A 25,120-nucleotide genomic window follows, 5' to 3' on the forward strand; every position below is an offset into this window, starting at 1 on the left:
CGCAACTCAACTCATGAGTCTTCATTGATTCTTCATATCCGCACCTCAGAGCAATATTACGTTGATTTAAAAAAATACAACTGTTCTTTGAATCTGTTTATCCCTGTCTTATAAACCGGCTTTCTTATTATTTGTTACGTTAAACTTCGACCCTTGCATTGCTGACTTAACTATCGTCGCCACCTTCCAAATTGTATAGAAAGCCGATATCATCGTCAAACTCTCCACGCAGTCTCCATCATATACCTGTATACGCCAATTTAGCGGATTACTCAATTGATACAAGCTCAAGCTCGCCAAGAGCATACCCTGTGGATCCCCTTACTCCAACAAATCATTTCCCGTCTACAATATCTTCAGCGTCGTCAATCAGGCGACCTTCGTCGCCCTTGAGGCCAATCGAGGAGTACCGCATGAACGATCAACCTGGACCAAACAAAGGATATACATTTCCTTATAGCGGTAGTTCTGGCGGGAGATCGCCAGCCAAGGAAAACATCAATATGAATGCCATGGCTCCTTCGATGTCGCCTACCTCGTCTTCTACTGGTCTTGCAACAGGGCCCAGTATGACTTCGACCGCTCAACACCGACTATCACTTTCCGGTCGTCAACGCCGTCCTTCTCCTTTGTTACATGAGATCCAACCGCCAAGCAGAAGGTTATCCGCTCATCAGATGTTACTCCTTACTCCCTTCGGTGGACCTTTACCAGCTGGAGCATTAGCAGGAGCAGGCGGAAGTGGAATGTCTCGAGGATCATCAAGTATGGGTCATACAATGTCAACTGCACCAGCTAAAATGGGCAATTCATCGAATTGGCCAGGAAAGGACAGCTCGAGCAGTGTTACTGGAACCAACCCAGTACAATTAGGCAGAGAAATTCCTATCGCAGGGCGTCAACCTTCTATTTCCGGATCTGGACAAAGTATGGGTCGAGAAACGCCACCTGCAAATCGTTTTCCACCTCGATCTAGACATTCTCTAGGACATTCAATGGCCGGTCCTTCTCCCCTAGCATCAGCACCTATGACCACAATCTTTTCTCAAGGTTCTTCAGAAGGTCAGTCATCAAGGTCGCAAAACAGTTCAGGACAAGAAACCGAAACCAACCAAATGTTCATATCTAGGGAAGAAATTGGAATAGAAGTTCGATCCCAAAGAACTGACGGAGGAGACGTCGAAGAAGATGTTGAAATGATGTCACCTCCTAAAACTCGTCTAAGGCTACTATCCGCTACAGTCGCAATGACGAGATCCAACTCTTTACCGGTCTTGACTCTTAGGGAACTAGAAGCGTTGAAAGAGAAAGACGGGGAATTAGGTATACAAAGAGGTGGAGATTGGGCTTGGGTATCTAGGGATACGGATGATTTGGACGAGTAAGTCATTCTACGGTCGAATATTCTTCTATACGTGAGAAGGAATACTGATCTTATAAATAGCCCTGACTTGGAGACTCCAAGTATGGACACTGAGACCAGTACCAACGCTTCAACATCGTCTACGTCACTTGTTACACCATTCGAACAGCCCTTATCAGCCTCTTCTTCGTCGTCCTCATCATACCGAAACCCTTTTACATCATTCAACGATCCATTTGCCCCTCGACAGCCTGGCATATCCCCGGTATCCGCTTATATCCCAACAGCTACTTCATCAGACTATCATTATTCACCCAGTGGCGTGGCGGGAGAGCTACGTAGAATGTCAGATGCTCCTCCTCAAGCTTCTGCAAGTGTAACACCCTCGCCTACCCATAGGACAGGACGTCGATCAGATATTGATAGCAGACGCCCTAGTGCACCTCATGCGTACAATCAGGCTTATGGATCACTTACACCTAAAGCATTTCAACGTCGTACACCTCCTCAAGCAAGTCAATCGATCTTTCAACCTTCATATCAACCTCTGGCTCCTCCAGAAGAGACAAGTCCACATGGCTCGCCCATCGCAGATTTCCCTCCTGCTTCTCGACCTCGACTACTTCGTTATAAAAGCTCTCCAGCTCGGACTACTGGTCTGGGGTTGAACATCGTTGTGAGACCTACAGGATCAGGTAGAAATTCAGGCTCTGAGAAGTCGCCTGGTGACACAGGATCAGCAGGTACACACAGAGATAGTCGTGGGTCATTAGGCGAACAATCAATTAGAAGTGGACCTTCAAGAAGTTCTTTCAGTTCAGGTCGTTGGGCAGAAGTGGATTTCATTGATTCTTTAGCTGCTACTGCCGATGCAGTTTTGACATCCACTTCGGAATCAAATTTCAACGTTGATACGAATTCTTATTCACAAAGTAGTAATATCTCAGATGTGTCAAGACCTTCAAGCTCTATTGGTTCTACAACATTTGTTAATCGCGATCTGACAAATAGTAGAATATCAAATTCATCTGTTAATACATCAATATCACCAACAAGAAGGGAAAGAAGATTTTCTTCTAATAATAGAATTGGAATTAAATCAGAACCTCAAACTGCAATTAAATCAGGATTTAAAATTGAACAAATTTCTTCAAGATCACATATTATTGATTTTCAAATTGAATCAACAATTGTTTTTGGAGAAAATCAATCACCAATTTTTAAAGGTAGATCAAGATTTGAATCTGTTGATTCTGCTTTTCCTTTAATGCCAGGTGGAAAAGGTGAAAGATTATCTGTACCTAATCAAACTTCTTCTTCTTCAAATTTTATAAATGATTTATCATCATTTAATAATGTTAATATTGGTTTTGGTAATAATCAAAATATTTTAAATGAAGGTTTTCCAAGAAGAGGTAGTTTAGGTATGGGTACTTTTGCAAAATTGCGTAATAAAATGATCAATAAAAATAATGATAAAATCAATGATAATCATAATATTAATATCAATCATGATGGAATAGATGAATTGGGTCAAAGATTAAATGTAAATTTACAACCTAGTGCAGGAAGTAATTCTACACATTGGTCTGAAAGAAGAGGTAGTTGGGCAGAAGGTTGGTCAAGTGGACGTTAAGGATAGTTGTGATATCTATAACAATCGTATTTACCGATCCAACTATCAATGCATTTTAGATTCACGAATTTTTTATGATTTCTAGTCTTGTTGTAAAACTATCACTGTACGTCATATATATGTTGGAATCACAAATGTATACATGCATAGGGTCCGCACATCACCTCAAAGAGGCTCAATTTAAATGTACAGCTGAAGAAAAGAAAACCATGCTAGTACCATACAAGATGGGTTGTAGGGCTTGATCGACAATCAAGTTTGATATTCCTTGCCTGTAACGATATTTTCAATCAGCTATCTTCGCACATTGACCGCAACACAGCTAGCTGACTTACGCAGGAATTTGGCAATGGTCTCTAGTTGGATATTACTTGTACCTTCGTAAATCGCTCCAATCTACGCGCTCTGATCAGCTAAAACTCCTCCTGGACAGAGAAATGTACGCGACTGACCTTTGAGTCTCTCCAGAACTTCTCAAGTCCAACTTCTCTAACGAAACCTATCACAGCAAGTCAGCTGCGATACACGTGTACGCTGAACTGGATTCATCAGCTTACCTTGACCACCTGCCCATTCAATAGCACTGCCCGATGCCTTTTGAGCAACAACGGAAGCGAAGTACCTGTAAAAGGGTATCAGCTCGTGACTCTCCGAATCCAGAATTTGACATTCAAAATTTCGCTCACTTGGCCATTGCAGCTTCTTTTGTGAACGGTCGGCCTTCCTCCTGTAGGTATCATCAGCTTGAGTTGACGCGATTTAACGAGACTTAGATAGCCGAACATACCTTCAACCTGGCAGCATTGTAAGTCAATAACCTAGCAGCTTCGATCTCAGTAGCTACATCCGCGAATTGGAAACCCATTCCTTGGAATTCTCCAACAGGTTTACCGAATTGTTTCCGTTGGTAAGCATAAGTCAATGATTTATCAAAAGCACCTTGAGCGAGACCGATCATTTGGGCTGCGATTCCGATTCGGCCTTCGTTGAGGATTTCAATAGCAATCTGCATGACCCTCAGGGTCAGCCATTTGATTTTCCCGCTGAGCCGGCTTTGGAAATGTCCAGCGCGGCCTGTCTGGGATCACAGGTGCTTTGAAGGTCAATAGCTTACCTTGTAGCCTTTGCCCACCTCACCAACGATATTCTCCTTAGGGATTTTGACATCATCAAAGTTCAAGAGACAAGTTGAAGACGCTTTAATACCGAGCTACATGTATGAATGAGCTGACGTCGCCTATGCTCGGAACGTGAAAGCCCACCTTCTTCTCCTTTTTAGCAATTTCGACACCCATATCTTTGCTCATCACGAAGCAAGTTATACCTTTATAACCTTTGGATGGGTCGACGTTGGCGAATACCTGCAAAAGTGAGGCAGCAAGTCAGCTATTAAGAACAAATATGCTGGCCGACACGTGATAAAACGTACAAGGAATGTCTCCGCTTCAGCAGAGTTGGATATCCACCTGTATATGTTCCGTCAGCTGAATCGATCCATGATGACAGTCGGAAGTGTCAGCTCACATTTTACTTCCATTGAGGGTATAGAAATCACCGCTCTTATCGAGTTTAGCAGTAGTTTGTAAGGCAAAAGCATCTGATCCTGAGGCAGGTTCCGAAAGACAGAAAGATCCAACCTTTAAGAGTATTCGGATCTCAGCTCATTGCCTCAATGTGACAGTGCAGACACAAACTTACCTTCTTGGTGGCAAGATCGGGTAACCATTTCTCTTGGATTTCCTTCGATCCGTACAATCGCAAGACAGTGTTACAAAGAGTGTTGTGTACATCGCAAAGTACAGCTACGGATGGATCAACTCGAGCGAGTTCCTGTATGTGATGTTCGATCAGCTTGGACATGAGATGATGAATCACATCGTGGAGTTGTCACTCACCTCAACAGCAATGATGGCACCTGTGAAACTCATTTCTGAACCACTCATGTCCGCACTAGTTTCGATACCCATCAACTAGGAAATCACCCGAACGTAAGCATAGATCGAAGATTGAAAACCAGAAATTAGCTTACCCCATTATCGAATAGCCCTTGAATAATCTCCGGATCCATCTTTTCTTCCTCGTCCATCTTTGATACCTTTGGAGCGATTACATCTTGTGCGAATCGCCTAACGGTTTCTCGAAGCATATTCTCTTCTTCTGTCCAATTCCATAATGATAAAGGAGTATCGATAGCTGGTCTAGTGATTTCTTGAACACCTAATCGGACCGATGAAGTGGACAACGCCCTCAAAGCTGCTTTGGGTGAGTGTGAGAGTTGAACTCGGCAGACCGAACGAAGAGGACGGGTTAACATGGTATATAATCTAATCTATTTAATGATTCTGCTTGAAAGCTGTTTATAGTACTCTATGAGCTGATGATCCTTTGTATATCAACAAGTCTAAAAGATTAAGTATCAATTGAAAGACTGAATGAGATACAAGTCACGTTGAAGATTACTTGCTGTTCATGTGGACAATATTCACCAGTTTCACCAAATAATACAATACGGGCGGACCATAACCGGTAATTAAATCAATACTATATACCCGAGAAAAGTATTCGATCCTCCACTTAAGCACATGCTTCTTCCCCGCAATACTTACCACGTGCGTGGCGTCAACAGGAGATGACTACCCCGCATCATGTTCTCACAGCAGACGACGTTGACAGTCAACATGAATATGATGCGAAGATATCCGAGAGTAGTATCATTTTGTAGCTTATTTAGACCTGCCGAAAGAGACTAGATAGTTGTTGTCAATTTTAGAGTGCTCATATCAAAGACAAGTATAGAGCAATATGACCTATCTTTTGGCGATAAATTGCGGATCATCCTCCATAAAAGGTAAACTATTTGGAATACCAAAATCGAAATCGGATCCATTAGAACCTCAATCTGCCTTGGAAGTCGTCAATATTGGATCAAAAGATGAAAAGGTGCAGATCAAAATTACTTGGGAAGAAGGTAAAGGTGATAATTTGACCGAACAAGGTAAAAATGGGGATGAAGTAGATTGTACGTTTTCCCAAAGCCTATTAGCCGGAGATATAATCAGTCATGGGATAATGCAGCTGATATGCGAGCGGATTGTGCGGGTAGATGAATCACTTATTCCATTCTTACTTGATCATTTGACTTCCTCGGCGAACAACTTGAAGAAGGAAGATATCAAATATGTCACTCATAGAATGTGAGTTCAGCTTCTACAGAGAGGAATTTTTTAGCTCTAGCTAACTACAATGAACAGTGTACATGGCGGAGCTCATACGAAGGGAATTACAGTAACGAAAGAGCATGAAGAGGCTTTAGAAGAGATGGATAAGCTATCAGAATTTGCTCCCTTACACGTGAGCTGCTTTGACGCCCTGGTATGAGTGTTTTGAGCTTACGTGATTGTAGAATCACCATGCTGTAGTAGCTGTACGATCGGTACTCGATGCTCTACCTCATCATACATCCCTAATGGTTTTCGATACTTTATTTCACGTCAGTATACTCAGGTTCCGCGGTCTTTCCTTGATGTATCAGTAAGCTGATTGTGGTCTTACAGTCTACAATACCTGAAGAAGTATACACCTATGCCCTGCCCCCACCGGATCGAGAGCAAGTCATGCCTCTTAGAAAAGTACGTTGTCCAAATCCCTATTGATTGAGATGCAAACTCGGAGCTGATCACACGTGCCGTTTAGTACGGATTTCACGGTTTATCCTACGCTTCCATCGTTCAATCAATGGCGCAAAAATTGGGTAAGAAGGAGGGAGAAGTGAACATCATAGTAGCTCATCTTGGCAGTGGAGCTTCGGCATGTTGTATCAAAGGTGGTCAATCGATAGACACCAGTTCGTAGCTCGTAAGATATCGTAGCAGATTGAAGCTTAGCTAATGTTCATGTTCGTGCAGCTATGGGTCTCACACCTCTTGAAGGTTTGATCGGCGGAACTCGTTCGGGAACAGTCGACCCAACGGCTATCTTTCATTTGACCGCTAATCCCGCCGAAGGAGTGGATTTCAAAGATTATACGGTGTCCAAGGCTGAGATTTTGTTAAACAAGTAAGCTGTTCCCCTCAGATGGCTCCCTAGTGACTCCAGCTAAACAATCGCTGTGTGTTGCAGGAAATCCGGTTTAGCAGCATTAGCAGGAACAACTAATTTCGGTACTATCATTTCTCGATTATCGCCCTCGAATTGCAGTAAAGAAGAACATGAGAAAGCTGTACTAGCATACAAAGTGTACATTGACAGATTGCTGAATTACGTCTCCCAGTACCTGTTCAAGTTGTTATCGCAATTACCCTTGGACCAAATCGATGGTATCGTATTTTCAGGAGGAATAGGAGAGAAAGGATCGAAACTACGTGAAGACGCTTTGGCGAAATTCAACTGGCTTGGTGCAGAAGTAGATAAGAGTAAAAATGATGGAAAACATACAGGTACAGTAACGGAGATCACTACTGAGAGGAGTAAATTGAAAGGATGGGTTGTTGAGACGGATGAAGAGGGTTGGAGTGCCAAATTGGCAAGAGATGAATTCGGGTTTTAGAGTAACTCTCACATCACTAATGTTCGCGCAAGGACTCATATACGTTGATTTTGCACCTTTATAAATTTATTTATAAACATATACATGCATAATGCTTGATGCGAATGGGAGATTGGCCATTGTCCATTCATACCTTACGGACCTGATTCCGGCGAGCCGGTTCAAATAGGAACATGTACCCGGAAATTACGCTAGAAATTTCAATCTGTCAGCTGATATTTTGTTGTTTTTTAGCTTTCTTTTACGTTTGTTGATCTTCATTTTCATCTCTCTTCGCACTCTTTTACTAGTTAGTGTGACTCCTGATTGTTTATACCCTTATTAATCTAGCAAGACTAGACACTCCGTAATACCCGGCATTTGCTATACCTGCCCATTTCGATGACGATTCGTTTGGACTAGCAAGACTCAATTACATTCTTCAAGTATTTTATATATATACCCAGTCATCCCCCCTTTTTGTCCTCCCTCAGCATGACGCGACCACTATTTAACCTGGTACAACCTATCGCTTCTTCTTCGAAAATAAAGTTGTATCCTTCAATATCAATCTCAAAGAGGTATCAATCGAATATCAAATCGCCCCAATTACCTTTACCTAACGGTTATACATTTTATCCAAATCATAACGATACACCATTTGAAGAAATGTCAAAATCAATAATGAAATCTGAACCTAGGCCAGATCAAATTTATCAATCAAAAATTGATTCACCACATTTACCTAGAATGTCAGTTTATCATTATTTATTTCCATTTAAAAAATATAAATCAAAACATAGAACAAGATTTTATTATTATAAAGAACAAAATTTAGAAAAACCAACTTTTATAAATGGTTTAAATGGTAAATTTTTAACAAGAAAAGAAATTGAAGAAAAATCAAAATCTTTATCAACTGGTTTAAAATTAAAAAAAATTGAAAAAGATGAAATTGGTTGTTTATTTGGTATGAATAGTTTAGAATGGGTTATTTCTTGTTTTGCAATTCAAGCTTTAGGTGGTATTGTTAGTCCTGCTAATTATGCTTAGTAAGTTTTTTTTTATATTTTAAGAAATACAATATCATTTTTAAAAAAAAAAACTAATTGTAATGTTTTTTTTGAAAAAAAAAAGTCAACCAGCTGAACTTTTACATCAATTAAAAGATTCAACTGCTTCTTATGCATTTGTACAACCTTCTCTTCTTCCCGTTTTTCTTAAAGCATTAGAATTAGATTCAGAAATTAAAATACCAGATAATAAAATTTTTCTTTTATGTGATCAATCTGAAAAAGATATTTTAAAAAATAAAGGTGGAATAGAAGAAGAATGGTCAAATAGATTTTTATGTTTAGATGAATTATATGAAAAACCTGGAACACCTAAAAGATTTCAAGATGGTATGGAAGAACGTACTGCTTATTTATGTTATTCTAGTGGAACAACAGGTAAAGGAAAAGGAGTAGAAACTAGTCATCATAATATAACAAGTCAAGTTCAAGCTTTGAATTGTTGTTATGAACCTATAAAATATAACGATGTTATTTTAGCTATGTTACCTTTTAGTCATATTTATGGTCTTACTGTGTGAGCTTTACTTCTTTCATATTAATTTAAGTTGTGATAGCTTAAATTGTTTGAATTGCAGGTCTATACATCAACCTTTGACAGTGAATGGAACGGTAGTGATTCTACCTCGATTCGAAGAGATAGCTTTCCTTGAAGCTGTTCAGCGGGTAAGTTAAAGATTTGATCATGGTGGTTGAATTTAAGTTGACCGAATGTCTTTTTTTGAGAAGTTCAAAGTAACATGGGCATTAGTAGTTCCACCTATACTTATAGCTTTACTTAATTCTCCTAATGTTGAAAAATATGATATATCATCAATAAGAGGATTAATGTCAGGTGCAGCACCTTTATCATCAGATTTAGTTGAAGCTTTTGAAAAGAAATTTCCAAATATAAAAGTAACACAAGGATATGGTTTAACAGAAACTTCACCTGTATCAAATGTTATGAATATTGAAGAATCAAAAGTAAAAGGTAGAAATGGTAAAATTGGTAAAATTTTACCTACTTATCAAGCTAGATTAGTTGATCAATTAACTGGAAAAGATGTTGAACCTTTTGATAGAGGTGAATTATGGTTAAGAGGTCCAAGTGTTATGAAAGGATATTGGAAAAATCAAAAAGCAACTTCAGAAGTTTTCGCACCTGGTGGTTGGTATAAAACTGGTGATATAGCTACAATTGATAAAGAAGGTTATTTCTCGTAAGTTAAAATTTATTACTTTCATATTTGATTGTTATTTTAATTAGAAAAAGTAGTATGGATGAAGTTGAATGTAATTTTAATTTTGATAGTATCGTTGATAGAGTAAAAGAATTAATTAAATATAAAGGATTTCAAGTACCTCCTGCAGAATTAGAAGCTTTACTTTTAACTCATCCTGAGATAACGGATGTAGGTGTAATTGGAGTTTATTCAAAAGAACAAGCAACAGAATTACCTAGGTGAGTTCAAGTTCGAATAATGACATTAAAGTATTTAATTTATTTGTAATTAATTTTTTTGAAATTGTTGTAAATCTTAGAGCATACGTTGTTCCAAAAGGTGGAATATCTTCTTTACCTACTGAAAAATCGAAAAACGAATTTTCATTGAAAATTCAAGAATGGGTAGCTAGTAAAGTTTCAAATCAAAAGAAATTAAGAGGTGGAGTAATACTTATTGATATTATACCTAAATCACCTAGTGGAAAAATTCTTAGAAAAGATTTAAGAGCTTTAAGTATAAGAGAAGAAGAAGAGAGAGTTCAAAAGGGTAGAATTGCTAAATTGTAAAAACAAGCTAGTTGGGATTCAATTTTCAGAAAAAGACGAAGTATAGTATAAATGATTATTTATTGTTGTATTTTATTGAAATTCAATGTTATATCTAGACACTTCTGCTTATTTCGATTCTATAGATTTACTTCTTTGAAAAGAAGGATTTGCACAAATTCTTTAAATGCTATTCAAGGTATTAACAAATTTGAAATACAACAATTAAAATACATATATATATATAAAGACGGAAATAAAAGATTATATTAATTAACTTCTTCTTGGATACCACCAAATACCATCTTTTTCTTTAACAACTCTAACGAATTTAACAATTAATTTATCTCTTGATTTTATATCACCTTCACATGTTAAACCTTTTAAAAAAGGTAAAATTTCTTCAGGATTCCATTTTGATTTTGTTAGAAATAAATCTGTAAATCTTTGTAAAGGTTGAATAGGTAATGAAGATAATGGAAAATGTGTAATAAATTTATTATCATTAAGTGAATTAAAAGTAATTGAATTAATTGGACCATTTGAAATTAAATATTCTCCCTACAAACAAAACAATTTCCATAAATTAAAAAATCAATTTTTTCGAAAAGACAAAACAAGATCTTGTTTAAAGAAAAAAATGAAAAAGGACTTACTTCTAATAATTTAATATCAATTTCATCTTTCCATTCTTCACCTATTTCTTCTTTCCATTCTTTTTCAAATTCAATTAATTTTTTATCTTTGACTCCAATTAATAATCCATTTCCAATTTCTTTTATTATTTTTTTAATATTTGCTTTCCAAATTTCTTCTTCTTCATCTTTTTTTGATAATTCTCCAAAAAGTTTTAAAACTTCTTTAATAATTTCATTTGAAATTTCATGATCATTTTCTAAACATTCTATAATTGGTTTTGAAGGTGATAAATTAAGTTTACCAGGTCCAAAATTATGTATAGTTAATAAAGATAATATTATTGATAAAAGTTCTTTTAATTCTTTAGGTGGAAGTAATAACATTTTACCTATATCAAAGAATTATATTTCAATAATATGAGCTGTTTGTTTGTTTGTTTTTGTTTTCCGTACAGAATAATTTTTGAAAACCTTTCAATACTCACCTTGAAATTCAATTACATTTCTTTCTTTTAAACCAATTTCAAGTTCTTCATCTGAAGCTTGAATTACACTATTTAATTGATCTCTTGTCCATTTTTTTACTTTTTCTTCTTCTCTTTTACGTTTTCCTAAATTAAAAGATGAATTTATACCTAAACCTTTCCAAGATGATTTTTTTAAAATCATTTGTATTCTATCTAAATTAGGTGAAATTGGTAAACATTCTATAATTTCATGACATGTATCTCTTATTTGTAATGTTGATGATGATGATGTTGCTGAAGAAGAAGATGAAGGTGTTCTACAAACTAAAATTGAATTTGATATACCTACTGTACGTAATAAAAAAGTTGAATTTGGTGTACATAAAACAGCATCATCTGATGGTTTTCCTTTTATCGTTAAACTAAATCATTTATTATTATTGATTAGCTGCTTTTCGTATTCAAGTTTGACTATATATCTGGTAATCTATAACACAGATTTACTCACGGAAAGAAGTTATCTTTGTCGTTGGCTTCGTTATTCGATCGTTTCGCCTCAACGGCTTTGATGATTTCAGGAGGTAATTCTAATAATTGATAACTTTCCTCTCCTTCTCTTTCGAAATTTAATAAATTGGAAACATTCGTCGACGTTGGAGGATATCGTAAGATCACACTCTTTTGCGGTAAATTTGATCCTACAGGCATGTTCGATAATATATGTTATTCGTTTGTATTATTCTATCCTGAGCGAAATGAATGTATGAAGAGATATTCAAAAAATTAGCTACGCGTCGAAAAATAAACTGATCATGTTCTGCCAAATCCAAAACGCGAAACCCACTTCAAAGGTATGATCTAACACGTGGTTATCAAGGGTTGATCTTGTGTTTACGTAATTTGCCACCGGGGTGGATATTTGGGTCGAATTGGCGATTATGACGATGATCAGGCGCTGTTCAAGATTAAGATAACTCGTGAAACATATTTAATTATTCTTACATCCACCTCGCTAGCAATTTACAAGAATAGCATTAGAAATCAGATTGTATCATGTCAATAAACTCAATCAAATTAGGTCAAGGACAAAATATACCACTTAAATTAGGGGAAGAATTACTTACACCAGGTAATACAGTAGAAGTTGAATTAAAAGTTCCAGCTACAATTCAAGGACCAAAAAGAATTGAAACTGCTAAAGGAAAAATATGGATAACAGATCAAAGAGTAAGTAAAAAATTTCCTATTTCTAATATTCTCCAAAAACAAGAAAATGATAGATACCAAGAGGGGGGGGCATTTATTTGATTTTATTTTATTAATATATAAAATTAGGTAATTTTCATAGCTAATTCAATTGATAATCCTGGACCATCAACAATAACATCTTCTCAACCAAATCCACCAAAATATGATTCTCCTCCAATTTTATCTTCAATTGAAATTCCTTATGTAAGTTATTTGATTTTCATTTCTTTTACAAATTTATTTCCAAAAAAAAAATGCATAATAAATGATAATGTTGATTTAAGCTCGTAATGAAATTTGTAAATTATAATTTACCTACATTTTCAGCGAATCATATTTTAATAAAATTTATTCCTATTGAAAATAATAATTCTTTACCTAATCCTGGAATTGGTCAATTTATTGAATTAAAATTATGGATAGGAGAAGGTTTAGGACATTCAATTTGGAAAAGAATTGAAGGTGAAAAAAATAAACAAGAAGAAAAATTTAAAAATTTACAAGAAGAAACTTTACGTTAGTTATTTATTTATTTTTATTCTTTCTTTTTACTTAGATGAAGGTGAAGTATTTGAAATTGATTGATTTTATATTTTAGCTGCTTATGAACCTAATCAGAATTGAAGATTGCATTTTTTGAATATAAATATCATTTTAACGATTTCAGAAAAAATCCGACATTGCTTCGATTTTTTGCTTTATTCGATTTTCTTTACTTCCCCCCTCTCCCATACTTTTTTCGCAATTTCTTCGAATTCGGTTCATTAATACTTATTTGAATTCTTGTTAAATCTTATGATGTTTATACGACATTTTACGACTTATGTATTATGTATTATGACATGTACATATAAACCTTGACTTGTCAAGAACGAAATAGAATTCAGAAGAGGTTTCAGAATAAATACGCTTTCTCAACATTTACACAAAATTGCAAGTATAGCATTACAAGGGATATTAAAAATAAAATTACACCATAAATCAGTGAAACACAATTATCGTCAAAGCAAAATTACAACGTTTATATACAAAATATCAAGCAGAGAATAAGACATTAAACAGGCATAATAACAATACAATCAAATCTTATAGTAAATCTGAAACAATGGGAAAGGGAGAAAAAATGAAAAAAATCAATAATAGCTAGAGTCAAAGCCTCATATAAATATTATGAAGTACTAAAGGACCATTTTCTCCCCATACATCTTGTCTTACTTCATGTATACATTTAAGAAATTCAGGTGAAGATTTAACTTGATTCCAGTGATCAACCTGGCGTATAAAAATATTGTTAATAAGTTCAGATGATTCTCCTTAGCAGAGAGGTCAGGATGGATCGTAATGAAAAAAAATAACTCACTATATAATCTAAGATATCTGAATGTAATTCATCATATGGATAAGTAGCGAATCTATTATCAACAAATACAAATACGAAGGAAAGATAAGTATCATTATCACTTGAGTCATTTAAAATCATGCTTAAGAACTTACGCTAGAGGTATACAATAACCTTGATTCAATTTTCCAAGTAAATGTTCTTTTGCTAACCCTTTTAAAATATCTAATCGATATTTATCAGCAGCAATGTAAATTTCAAGTGGATCAGCAGGTTCAAGTATAGGAGTAGGATGTGGATTAGGATCAGGATCTAATTCATTACGTTGTATAGGTAATGGATATCCTTGATGTGATCTATGAAGTGTTTTAGGAGAAATTTGTTTTGTCGAATTAGAATTGATTTTACTTGTTGGTGAAGTTTTCAAATTGGATTCTTCATTTATTGTAGGTCTTCGAGGTTGTATAGGTGGCAAACTAATTTTCAATGGAATCCTTCTTACAGTTGACTCAGATTGTGTAGATTGACCTCTATCAGATGATCTAGACGAACGTGGCTTTTGTAAATCTTGTTTTACAGGTATTGGAACTCCTTCACTTCTTCTGCTTAATACAGTACCTGAACTCGAACTAGAAGCACTAACCATGGTTCTAATTTCATCATCGTCTTCTTTTCCATCATATACAAAGGGTATATTATACCAAGCCCATTCTCCGTTTTCCAAATAGGTAATCGAAGTGGAATTTACTAGTTTATTGGTTTCTTCTGAATTTAGCGAATCAAGTAAAGCGGATGAACGAACATTGTAATTTTCAGAGAAAATAAGGGAATTCGTGTATAAAAACCTATATAGCATGTAAGCAGGAGATCACGTTGAAAGCTATTCATAAATCACCTTAAAACCCAATATAAAGTATTATATCCTATATCATTTACTACTATTCTAGCTTGTCCATCACTTTCCTTGAAACCTGAATTTAATAAATCCTTAAAATATTCTGATTTTTCTTCTAAAATTTCTCTATGTGTATATATTGTTCTTTTTCTCGATTGTATTGATACGTCATCTTCATTTCCTTTAATTATGGAATGTTCTAAGCATATAAAAATTATATCACCTGTTGATTTATCTAAAAGCTTTTCAAGAGCGTTTAATGTAGTTGAAGAGATAAGATCGGGAATTTTGAATCCAGGTTGAATATTCCATTTTGGACCTATTCTTACACAAAGCATAAATCCATCTTCCTCTTCTAATGATTTATAATTTTTGATTAAGGTAGATAGAATTGGAAGTTCTATTGAAGCGTATTCAGCATCAATCGAAAATTCAAATTCTGATGAATTTGACCAGATATATTTTGTCCCAACATATTTTTCACCAATATTAGGATTCAAAATTGTAATTCCAACAAATATACCTGCCGATGAAGATGTTTCTTGTGAAGTATATGTATTGATATTTCTGGAAGTAATATAAAGAGATAATGTTCTTGGTGTAGTTGTAATATTGGGTTTTGTGGGTGATACTTGATGTCGGGGAACTGATATTATAAAATTATTATCAGATCGATTAAAAATCTCACTTCTCACTCGTTGACAGAGCTTACCCAAATCCAATTGAAAATTACCAGTAGAGGTCATTACGCTTTTACCTAAAGCTTCGGGTAAATCTGCAGAAACGAGATCACTTTCATTTTCGATATGCTCATTGAGTTCATTGAGACCATGGACAGGCCATTGTATCGTTTCTGGATCCCACCATCTGGACGACGTTCCTGAATGATTAGAGTTCAACAAATTCATAGATGCTGAATTTGATCGATTATGCAAATTTGAAGAAGGTGCGAAATGATCATATCGTCTTTGTATTGAATTTCTATTTGGAGTTGTTGTCCTGCTAGGTCTCGGTGGTGATGATAGGACTAGATTACTTGTGGGTGGAAGAGAGCGAGATAGATTATCTGGTGCTGTAAATGCCATATCTACCAATTCTTCGTGATTCAGCTAAGGAGAGTTTATTGAGAGATAGGATTAACGAATGATTATCTACTGATGTTTACGAGTAGCTTCATAACCTTAAGCTTTATCCGATAACCGGTTATCAAGGCACGGAGGCATCAAACGTGGCATGATGAGGCGTTACCATGTGGGATTTTGCAATTGATTGTTATTATTATGTAAAATGGTAATTAGCGTGGTTTGGAAATGGTTTAATTCTCATAATTCCATATACAAAATCCAATAAAATATAATCCCAGGGTGTGCCTGAATAATAAGTTATGAAACCGTGCTTGATAAAAGAGAAAAGTAACAGGAATAAGTAAGGGATTACAGCACAAGCCCATTTAACCGTACGAGTACCCCCCCAATTTCATTCATTCCTATATCTATATTTTATAATCATTCAAATTCATCTTTCTAATTCTTCCTTCTTTCAAACTACCGTTCAAAGAATCTCTCACCTCATTCTAATCTACTTCTTCTGCATCATCAGTTACGACAATCCACGACACATATATCTAAATCATCATCTCACTTTTCTTCTCTCGAATCCTATATCATTCCCTCGACATTCATACATCAAAAGCCATTTGGCATACTTCAGCAAACCTCAGATTCAGCACCAGTATAATAATTTTATTATTGATCCAGATCATCTTTTAGCATTACCTTTCAAAACCGAATATAATGGCTTCTCTTACTTATCAACAGTTACGACCCATTCCTTCTTCCTCCCCTTTCGTCTCCTCTGCTCCCTCTGCCCTAAATACAAACCGACTTACGACTCCCCTCGCTCCTCCCCCTCCTCCGCCCCTATACATGTCTGCCCATGACCATCTGTCAGGACCCGAAAGACAAGTAAGATACGCAGGTGCCGATCATACTCTCGGTCCAACATTTAGCGAGGAGGAAGATGGGGATGATTCTGCTTTCATAGCTGCTAAAATGGCTGCCTTAGGGCTGGATCCCAGCGGTAGACCTTATAATCAAAATGGATTTTCGGTAAGTCTGCTTCCACTTCCCTTCTCTATACCTCCTTTTCTAGTCTTTTTCAGAAGCTTGTGAGAGTGAAAGCTGATTCATACCATTCATACAGCCAAATCAAATTCGAGACAATCGTTCACGCACACCCCTTACGCAAGCACAATTGCAAGCTCAAGTACAAGCGCAACGCCAAGCTCAAATGTCTTACTTGACTCAACAGGCTCAACAACAACAAGCACTCTTAAATCTTTTGGCTTCGCAAAGTCCATCTCAGTCGCAAATTCAGAACTGGAACTCGGAGCAATTGAACTCACAATTCAATGAGGCTATGGCTTTATTGGAAGTACAACAAATTCAACAATCAGCTACGGACCGACACCCTCGTCAAGCTCAGAGAGTATATAACTACCCTCAAAGACAGACAGGATGGGAGCAAACTAGACTGCTTGAACGGCAACAGCAGCAACAGCAGCAGCAACAACAACAGCAACAGCAGCAACAGCAACAGCAGCAACAGCAACAACAACAGCAGCAACAGCAACAACAACAACAGCAGCAACAGCAACAGCAACAACAACAGCAGCAACGACAAATTAGAGAAATGCAGTACCTACAGGATCTACATCTTCAACAACAGTTAACCGCGTTACATTCTCAAACGCACGCTCAAAATGAACTTCAAGCTAGAAGCGAGGAGAGTCTATCAAGAACAGCTTTGAGCGCTCAAATTCAGGCTAGAACGGCGGGAAGAGTGGCTCAAGCTAGAGGTATATTTATGTCTTTGGATGATACGGAACTAAGAGCAAGATTTGAATCTGCTTCCAACACTGAGGCATCTCATGCTGAAAAGAAACTTGATAATCCATCCACTTCTCCCTCACGATCCCCAGTGTTCGCTACAACGGGAAAAGTCAATGGTAGTCCGACTTCTCCCACCAATTCATGGCGATCATCTGGATCGCCTTCCCCCACGAAAACTAGCATCCTCACCCCTACCGAATATTCCACCCCTGTACAGGTCACCACGATCAGATCGCCTAAAGGAGGAAGGTTCAGTCAAGCTAGACAAGCTATGGCCGCGGAAGGTACTGATAAACCTTATGGTACTTTAACAGCTACTTTATCTGGAAAATCCCTTGCTCTTAGCTCATTCGAACCTATTTACACTCAACCAACGATCGTGGAAGCCAAAAAGCAGCCAGAGGAGATTGAAGCTGGGTCAACGGTCGATCAAAGACCTCTTAAATATACTATGGGTGCACTAGGAAATGGTAGACCCAAAGCGTTAAAGTCGAGCACCGATACTAGCAGATCACTTACATTACCTGCTAATATAATCAACGCTGAACTTCCACCCAATCAAAGTGAAAGAGCTGTTAGTCTACCTATACCTCCTCAAGTGAAGATTGTAGTTGTCAGGCAACCTCTTGGACCACCTTGCGAAGCCTCCGAGTTAGGTGATAAGAACTTTCAATCTAGATTGAGAAGGCAAGCTGGGTTGAACTTGACTATGTTGGGTCGAAGAATCGAGTCTCCAGTCCTTGCTTGATCCTGTTCCGGTCGAACAATAATCGACATCTGTGTATTACAAAATAATCATCCGAGTATCCTCAATATTGGTACTCTGTAAAAAGGCGGTCAAGTGTATTTCCCGTATGGGGTTAACTTGGATCCACTAATCTTCTCTGAGCGGGTATTTCAAGATATGTATCTCTGTTAATTTGGTTTAATAAATTTTCTCGTCATTATATGTTACTTGTATATCGTTAATTATACATTTTTATAGTAGTTGTATGAATTTAGAAATTGACCTGATTGTCTGTATATATAATTGTTCTTAAATGATAAATCATTACCTATGAATATGTTATTTATGTCAAATATGTCAGAAGCGTAATAACTAGAATTTTACTCTTTCGATACTAATACAAATCTTTTACATATCAATAAATGAGAACGAGCGATTCAGGATAATTTTCAATTGCACCTTGTGACAATATGGAAAATAAATGCATACAACTATTTTGGAATTTATCAATCGACTAAAACAATATAACAATGCCTAAAAACAAATAGATAACTCGAAAATATTTTGTAATGAAAAGAAAAAAGAAAAACAAATTAATTGTCAATTATGTGCTAAATTGACCTTAAGCAATAGGAGCAGGTCTAGCAGGTTCAATACCTTCAGCTTCAGAAGATTGAATTTGAACTTTTCTACATGATTTATAATTTCCTTCTTGACATGCATTACATGTAGCAGTATTACTAAAATGATTAAATTTTAAAATTAGCTTTTGTAAATTCATTAATTGACAATGAAGTAAAAAAAAAGTTGAAACTTAAAAATGAAAGTCGAAAAAAAATATAACTCACCCTGTACATTCTTTAGCTACACATCCATTTCCTTGACAAACAGTACATTCTTTTGGATTTGTAGTACATCCATTAACTTCAACTTTAGCACAATTAGTTTCAGTATTCTAAATTTTCGGAATATACAATTTTATCCATTAGTCATTTTTACCTTTAATTTTGACTTTGAATAGAATTAATATTGAGATTAACTTACACCGCAGAAAGAACAATTTGATGGATTACCTGAGCAAGACATTGTTTATAAGTTTATTTGAATTGGGTGAATTTGAATTTCGAATGAATATGAATTAGTAGTAAAGTGAAGATGTAAATAATATCAAGAAGAAAGTAAGATCGATTCAACTTTATATATGTATAAATCGGTCAACCGATATTTAGTTGAACAAATATAATAACTGTAATATAAGCGTCATAATTGGAAGATCTGATTTTTAGCCAATCATATCCGTTGTATATGTCAGCCTTTCACGTAAAGATATCGGATTAGATCGCTTTCGGTTAAATAGGATATGAATTATGAATGAGATCGGAATATTTCGATTGAATTGTACAGAGTTAATAACCAATACGAATTCAAGTATTTGTCAAGTATCAACGGAAACTCATAGTAATTTGTCAGGGAGCTGAGAATTTGAGTATTACTACTACATCTGATGCTCAGTCATTGAGGAGATATATAGGAATAGCATTTGATTTGCTCGCAAGTTGGACTTGGCATGACAATGATCATTTTTCACATAACATGATTTGAATGAATATGGTTTAGTGACAAAACCCGGGGACTGTCAGAAGTGGGGGTATTTCAGTGGTTAGAATCACAGATTGCAACTTTGGTTGTTCATCCGCATGATATCTGTTTGTCATGGGTTCAAATCCCATTCTCCACTTCCATTTTTTTTGTGGCACTTTCCTGTTGTCGCGTTCTCTTTTTAAATTTAGACCGGTTTTCAGTACAGTACATATATATATATTCTTAAATTTAGGATGGTGCGTTGCGTCATCTGCAAGTAGTGGATCGAGGTAGTACACTTTTCAAGCGGAACATCAGTGTCTGTTTGACTTTTATCGATGTTACCAAAAAGAAGAAAGAGTATATGATTCAAATAGAAGATGAACACATAAATCTGGTCTTTTAATTTCTCGTTTCCTTCTTGGCCCCTCGTCTATGAGGCTAGATTGGACAAATTATATCAAGCTTGCAGCGTATTTGCTGATAGATCGATTATGTTGTATCTTGCGGCAAGGGAGTTGCATATACTTGCGTATCCTCACATAAAACATCCCGATTGTTTCATTATATTGTGTGTCGTACTACCTTCTGCATACGCTGTATCGAAAATTTGCCCTGTCACAGCAGAATAGTTTCGGTCTGACACCTCATGAACAAGTTAAGTATTTGCATTCACTTGTCTTATGTGTGTTCTTATCCCCAAGCAAAGTATGTTTCGTGACCCTGTTCCCGTTTTTGAGTTGACAATGTTCATATTATACATCGTTCTTACTCGTCAGATGCTGATCGTAGCTTGTTTCGCTTCAACAATGACCGTCAAATGATGTAAAACGAAAAGTCGACTTCGTGTGCAACTCATGCACGCCACTCAGTTCCCCTTCTATTATAGCCGCACTGGTCGCCCATCTGACTTTTCTGCTCGCTTGATCAGTACTGACCATCCAAGCAGCATTACGATTTAAATATAAGCTTAGGCGGGAAAATAATCGATGCATGTATTTACAAGGCTTTGATACACATCTATCGCTTGATCAATGGTGGTATAGTCACCGGTCCATTAGCAGTGGCAGCGACTCCAGAAGATAATACTCCGACGTAAGGCATGAGAGAATAATGCAATGTCATATTAGCATATTCGATATCCCTAATTAAGAAAGGAAACAAACGAAAAATTAGTTTAATTTACTTGATTTCTTTGGGGATATTTCAACTCACTTAAAAGTACCTGAAGGATTTCTCCATTGATATTTATTCTTAACTTCTTCTACTCTTACATTTCCTCTACCTTTTCTACCGGATTTAGTTTTAGGTACTTTATTTCCTACAGCTCTTATATCTTTTAAATCCGCTCTTTCAATAATTCTATCCCATAAAACCACTTCATGAGAATTCCCAGTACTTTGTTCTTCGTAAGATGCAGTAAGGTAAACGAATAGTTGTTTGGTGTTATAAGAGTTTAGAAGAGGGTTCAAGTCGGTTCTAATATCGAATTTGAGTGAAGCAAGTTCTTCTTGTCTTGCGCCCCAACGTCTTAATCTACCTTTTTGACTATAATGAAGTACTGATCAGTACGTGGAGAAAATGTTCCAGTTCAATATATAATCACTCACATGATCAGGTCTTTCACTTCCACATTGCCTACATCCACCGAGGGTAATGAAAGGAATGACGCTATTGATATGAATCCTAGAAGGATCATAACGTATGTCGTAGCCAGAGAGGATATGTGGTTGAGACGCTGTAAAGTCGAATACATCCTGCCAGATTGTTCTGGGGACTGCTACGCAGTCGAATCGAGGCTCGAGGATTGACTTTGTATATTGCGTATTGCTTTGATACCTAGACTAGTTTCAAAGCATACATTGGTTTCTACATTACTTGTCATTGATGCTGGCATTAGCTCGAATGCAATGGAGTTACCGACGGAAGTATAGAGGGGGATAAATTGTATAAAACACGCGTCTCGAATATTCTATGGTGAAAAGACACGTCTAATTACTACGAGTATGTGCCACGTTGACATTTTGATTGCGGATGGTTCCAGCTCATTAACTTCCAGCGTGTCACTTTTACTTTTACTTTCCATAACCATCCATATCGTTTTAAAAAGGTATTAATCATTTCTTTCTTTTACCTCATTTCACTAAACGCCACTCGAGGTAGGTAGAAAAGCAACAAACATCTTTATTCAAGATGGCTTACCCACGAAGAACAATTCGTCCAACGAGACGAACAACCTCTTCATCTTTAATGTCTAAAATCACTTTATTCGCTTTCGTCCTTATTGCTGTGATTTGTTTCTTACCTGTCGGACATCAAGTCAGAGCAGAAGATAAAGAAGTAGATGTCGGAACTGTTATTGGTATTGATTTAGGTACAACTTATTCTTGTGTAGCGTGAGTCAGAGTCTCACATTTCTTCTGCTTCAACTTCGAATGTAATGGAAATAACTGATCGTTCTCTGTTTTAGCGTTCACAAAGGTGGAAAAGTAGAAATCATCGCAAACGACCAAGGAAACCGTATCACACCATCATGGGTGGCATTTACAGAAGAAGAACGATTGATAGGTGATGCAGCAAAGAATCAAGCATCGAATAACCCTGAAAACACCGTATTTGACGCTAAACGATTAATCGGTAGAACAGCAGATGACTCAGATGTAAAGAGGGATCAAAAACATTGGCCTTTCAAGATTGTCAACAAGGGTGGAAAGCCAATGATCGCAGTTAACCACAAGGGTGATCTTAAGGAATTCGTGAGTGTCTTTTAACTGATGCGTATTTAGTCCACAGCATCGCTAACAGATTCTTGTAGACTCCCGAGGAAATCTCTGCCATGGTTCTTACCAAAATGAAGGAGACTGCTGAGGCTTACCTTGGTCACAAGGTCACTCATGCCGTCGTTACTGTCCCTGCTTGTGAGCTGTTCGGAATTGGATCCCTAGGCCTCGGCTGACATAATTTACAGACTTCAACGATGCTCAACGATCTGCTACTAAGGACGCTGGTACTATCGCCGGTCTTACTGTTCTTCGAATTGTCAACGAGCCTACAGCCGCTGCCATTGGTGAGTTGTCCATTGGTTCAGATGTATCCGAATGCCAAACTGACAACGACATAATAGCCTACGGTCTGGACCGAACCGGTAAAGCCGAATCACAAATCATTGTCTATGATCTCGGAGGTGGTACATTCGATGTCTCCCTTCTTTCCATCGAAGACGGTGTATTCGAAGTATTGGCTACTGCCGGTGACACTCACTTGGGTGGTGAAGATTTCGACAACCGAGTCATCGACTATCTTGTCAAGCAATACAAGAGAAAGACCGATGTTGATGTTAGCAAGAACAAGCGGGCTATGGGTAAATTGAAGAGAGAAGTGGAGAAGGCTAAGAGAACATTGTCCTCCCAAATGAGTACCAAGATTGAGATCGAAGCTTTCGAAGGTGGTAACGATTTCGCCGAAACCCTCACTCGAGCCAAGTTCGAAGAACTCAACATGGATCTTTTCCGAAAGACCATGAAACCTGTAGAACAAGTACTCAAGGACGCCGGTGTCAAGAAGGATGAAATTGATGATATCGTACTTGTCGGTGGTTCTACTAGAATTCCTAAGGTTCAACAACTCCTCAAAGAATACTTCAACGGTAAAGAACCTTCCAAGGGTATCAACCCTGATGAAGCTGTTGCCTATGGTGCCGCTGTTCAAGGTGGTATCCTCTCCGGTGAAGAAGGTAGCAGTGGTGTCCTTTTGATCGATGTCTGCCCATTGACTCTTGGTATTGAGACCACTGGTGGTGTCATGACCAAACTCATTGGCCGAAACTCTGTTGTACCTACAAAGAAATCTCAAATCTTCTCCACTGCTGTCGACAACCAACCCACCGTGCGAATCCAAGTTTACGAAGGTGAACGATCAATGACGAAGGACAACAACGTTCTCGGAGAGTTCGACTTGAACGATATCCCACCTGCCCCTCGAGGTGTACCGCAAATCGAGGTAACTTTCGAGATCGATGCCAATGGTATCCTCAAGGTATCTGCTTCTGACAAAGGAACTGGTAAATCCAAGTCTATTACTATTACCAACGATCAACGAAGATTGTCACCTGAAGACATTGAACGAATGGTACAAGAAGCTGAGGAATTCGCCGATGAGGACGCCGCTGTTAAGAAGAAGATCGAATCTCAAAATGCCCTTCAAAACTTCGTTTACTCTATGAAGTCCCAAGTCGCCGATAAGGAGGGTCTTGGCGGTAAGCTCGATGAAGATGACAAGGAGACCATTCTCGCCGCTCTCAAGGAGAAGACTGAATGGCTCGAGGAGAACCCTGCCGCTGAAGCTGAAGATTACGAGGAACAATTGTCTGAACTTCAAGCAGCTGTTGCCCCTATCACCGCTAAATTATATGGTGGTGCTGGTGGTTCTTCATATGATGATGATCAACAACCTTTCAGTCACGACGAGCTTTAAGGGAGTATCGGAGTAGACGGATAAGTAAGAGCTGTCGGATGAGGAGTTTACGGAATTTGATGATGTTATGTTATTACTCGGGTTACGAGTAACTTCTTATACAAGTAAATAGATACGAGATAGGAAGCGGCGCGTGGAGAAGTAGGAGTGTTAGCATGATCTAATGCATAAAGTCTGAAATCATACTTGACTAGTTCTACATCTATTTTTTTTGAAGAGTGCAGCTCTACGTGGCATCTGATGCCGGAGGTAATTCACCCCGAAGAGCGGCACATTTGATCCACCTCTCATGCACGCGTTTTTTAAGTCTAAACTCAATTATCCTGTTCTCGGGTCACGTTCATCAACACAGAATAGATTGATATAGATACCTCGTCCAGCAGCAGAATCTCCAAGCACGAATGGAGGACACTTAGATATACCGCGCAAATCTGATAGATACCCAGTTCACATCTGAAGCGAGCAATAATCATCTTGAACCTCAAAGGAATCAATATCGGTTCAATATTGA

At 37.3% G+C, this 25,120-nt stretch overlaps 11 protein-coding genes and 1 non-coding gene across 12 annotated transcripts; 7 read left to right on the forward strand and 5 right to left on the reverse strand.

The window, feature by feature from the left end:
* Positions 1-503: 503 nt before the first annotated feature.
* Positions 504-2,999, forward strand: I206_104906 (uncharacterized protein; the record flags this gene model as incomplete). The annotated part of the gene is made up of 2 exons (XM_019154210.1): positions 504-1,381; positions 1,445-2,999. The coding sequence occupies 2 exons, from the start codon at positions 504-506 to the stop codon at positions 2,997-2,999; spliced, it is 2,433 nt and encodes an 810-aa protein (XP_019012950.1).
* A 252-nt stretch (positions 3,000-3,251) lies between these two features.
* Positions 3,252-5,313, reverse strand: I206_104907 (uncharacterized protein; the record flags this gene model as incomplete). Its single annotated transcript, XM_019154211.2, has 13 exons — positions 3,252-3,271; positions 3,335-3,395; positions 3,452-3,498; positions 3,557-3,621; positions 3,686-3,726; positions 3,787-4,005; positions 4,114-4,209; positions 4,262-4,360; positions 4,429-4,465; positions 4,524-4,636; positions 4,698-4,829; positions 4,895-4,969; positions 5,029-5,313. The coding sequence occupies 13 exons, from the start codon at positions 5,311-5,313 to the stop codon at positions 3,252-3,254; spliced, it is 1,290 nt and encodes a 429-aa protein (XP_019012951.2).
* Positions 5,314-5,801: 488 nt separating this feature from the next.
* On the forward strand, positions 5,802-7,545 carry I206_104908 (acetate kinase; the record flags this gene model as incomplete). Its single annotated transcript, XM_019154212.1, has 8 exons — positions 5,802-6,018; positions 6,103-6,193; positions 6,251-6,350; positions 6,403-6,489; positions 6,554-6,628; positions 6,693-6,843; positions 6,905-7,055; positions 7,119-7,545. 8 exons carry the CDS (start codon positions 5,802-5,804, stop codon positions 7,543-7,545), a joined length of 1,299 nt encoding a protein of 432 aa, XP_019012952.1.
* A 474-nt stretch (positions 7,546-8,019) lies between these two features.
* On the forward strand, positions 8,020-10,371 carry I206_104909 (uncharacterized protein; the record flags this gene model as incomplete). The annotated part of the gene is made up of 6 exons (XM_019154213.1): positions 8,020-8,576; positions 8,662-9,114; positions 9,176-9,263; positions 9,327-9,799; positions 9,892-10,041; positions 10,122-10,371. The coding sequence occupies 6 exons, from the start codon at positions 8,020-8,022 to the stop codon at positions 10,369-10,371; spliced, it is 1,971 nt and encodes a 656-aa protein (XP_019012953.1).
* Positions 10,372-10,623: 252 nt separating this feature from the next.
* Positions 10,624-12,163, reverse strand: I206_104910 (uncharacterized protein; the record flags this gene model as incomplete). Its single annotated transcript, XM_019154214.1, has 4 exons — positions 10,624-10,911; positions 11,007-11,377; positions 11,474-11,877; positions 11,964-12,163. 4 exons carry the CDS (start codon positions 12,161-12,163, stop codon positions 10,624-10,626), a joined length of 1,263 nt encoding a protein of 420 aa, XP_019012954.1.
* Positions 12,164-12,508: 345 nt separating this feature from the next.
* I206_104911 (uncharacterized protein) lies at positions 12,509-13,224 on the forward strand (the record flags this gene model as incomplete). The annotated part of the gene is made up of 3 exons (XM_019154215.1): positions 12,509-12,682; positions 12,791-12,907; positions 12,988-13,224. 3 exons carry the CDS (start codon positions 12,509-12,511, stop codon positions 13,222-13,224), a joined length of 528 nt encoding a protein of 175 aa, XP_019012955.1.
* Positions 13,225-13,852: 628 nt separating this feature from the next.
* I206_104912 (uncharacterized protein) lies at positions 13,853-16,022 on the reverse strand (the record flags this gene model as incomplete). Its single annotated transcript, XM_019154216.1, has 5 exons — positions 13,853-13,975; positions 14,064-14,115; positions 14,198-14,887; positions 14,938-15,583; positions 15,650-16,022. 5 exons carry the CDS (start codon positions 16,020-16,022, stop codon positions 13,853-13,855), a joined length of 1,884 nt encoding a protein of 627 aa, XP_019012956.1.
* Positions 16,023-16,730: 708 nt separating this feature from the next.
* On the forward strand, positions 16,731-18,576 carry I206_104913 (uncharacterized protein; the record flags this gene model as incomplete). Its single annotated transcript, XM_019154217.1, has 2 exons — positions 16,731-17,045; positions 17,140-18,576. The coding sequence occupies 2 exons, from the start codon at positions 16,731-16,733 to the stop codon at positions 18,574-18,576; spliced, it is 1,752 nt and encodes a 583-aa protein (XP_019012957.1).
* Positions 18,577-19,177: 601 nt separating this feature from the next.
* I206_104914 (uncharacterized protein) lies at positions 19,178-19,641 on the reverse strand (the record flags this gene model as incomplete). Its single annotated transcript, XM_019154218.1, has 3 exons — positions 19,178-19,295; positions 19,404-19,510; positions 19,600-19,641. The coding sequence occupies 3 exons, from the start codon at positions 19,639-19,641 to the stop codon at positions 19,178-19,180; spliced, it is 267 nt and encodes an 88-aa protein (XP_019012958.1).
* A 556-nt stretch (positions 19,642-20,197) lies between these two features.
* On the forward strand, positions 20,198-20,293 carry I206_104915. The gene has a single exon. It is a non-coding gene; the product is annotated as a tRNA-Cys (tRNA).
* An 863-nt stretch (positions 20,294-21,156) lies between these two features.
* Positions 21,157-21,892, reverse strand: I206_104916 (uncharacterized protein; the record flags this gene model as incomplete). Its single annotated transcript, XM_070203017.1, has 3 exons — positions 21,157-21,280; positions 21,352-21,684; positions 21,747-21,892. The coding sequence occupies 3 exons, from the start codon at positions 21,890-21,892 to the stop codon at positions 21,157-21,159; spliced, it is 603 nt and encodes a 200-aa protein (XP_070059118.1).
* A 437-nt stretch (positions 21,893-22,329) lies between these two features.
* I206_104917 (chaperone DnaK) lies at positions 22,330-24,609 on the forward strand (the record flags this gene model as incomplete). Its single annotated transcript, XM_019154220.1, has 5 exons — positions 22,330-22,532; positions 22,607-22,892; positions 22,952-23,054; positions 23,105-23,203; positions 23,261-24,609. 5 exons carry the CDS (start codon positions 22,330-22,332, stop codon positions 24,607-24,609), a joined length of 2,040 nt encoding a protein of 679 aa, XP_019012960.1.
* Positions 24,610-25,120: the final 511 nt, after the last annotated feature.

The sequence above is a fragment of the Kwoniella pini genome, chromosome 6 (assembly GCF_000512605.2).
Source record: "Kwoniella pini CBS 10737 chromosome 6, complete sequence".
Lineage (NCBI taxonomy): Eukaryota > Fungi > Basidiomycota > Tremellomycetes > Tremellales > Cryptococcaceae > Kwoniella > Kwoniella pini.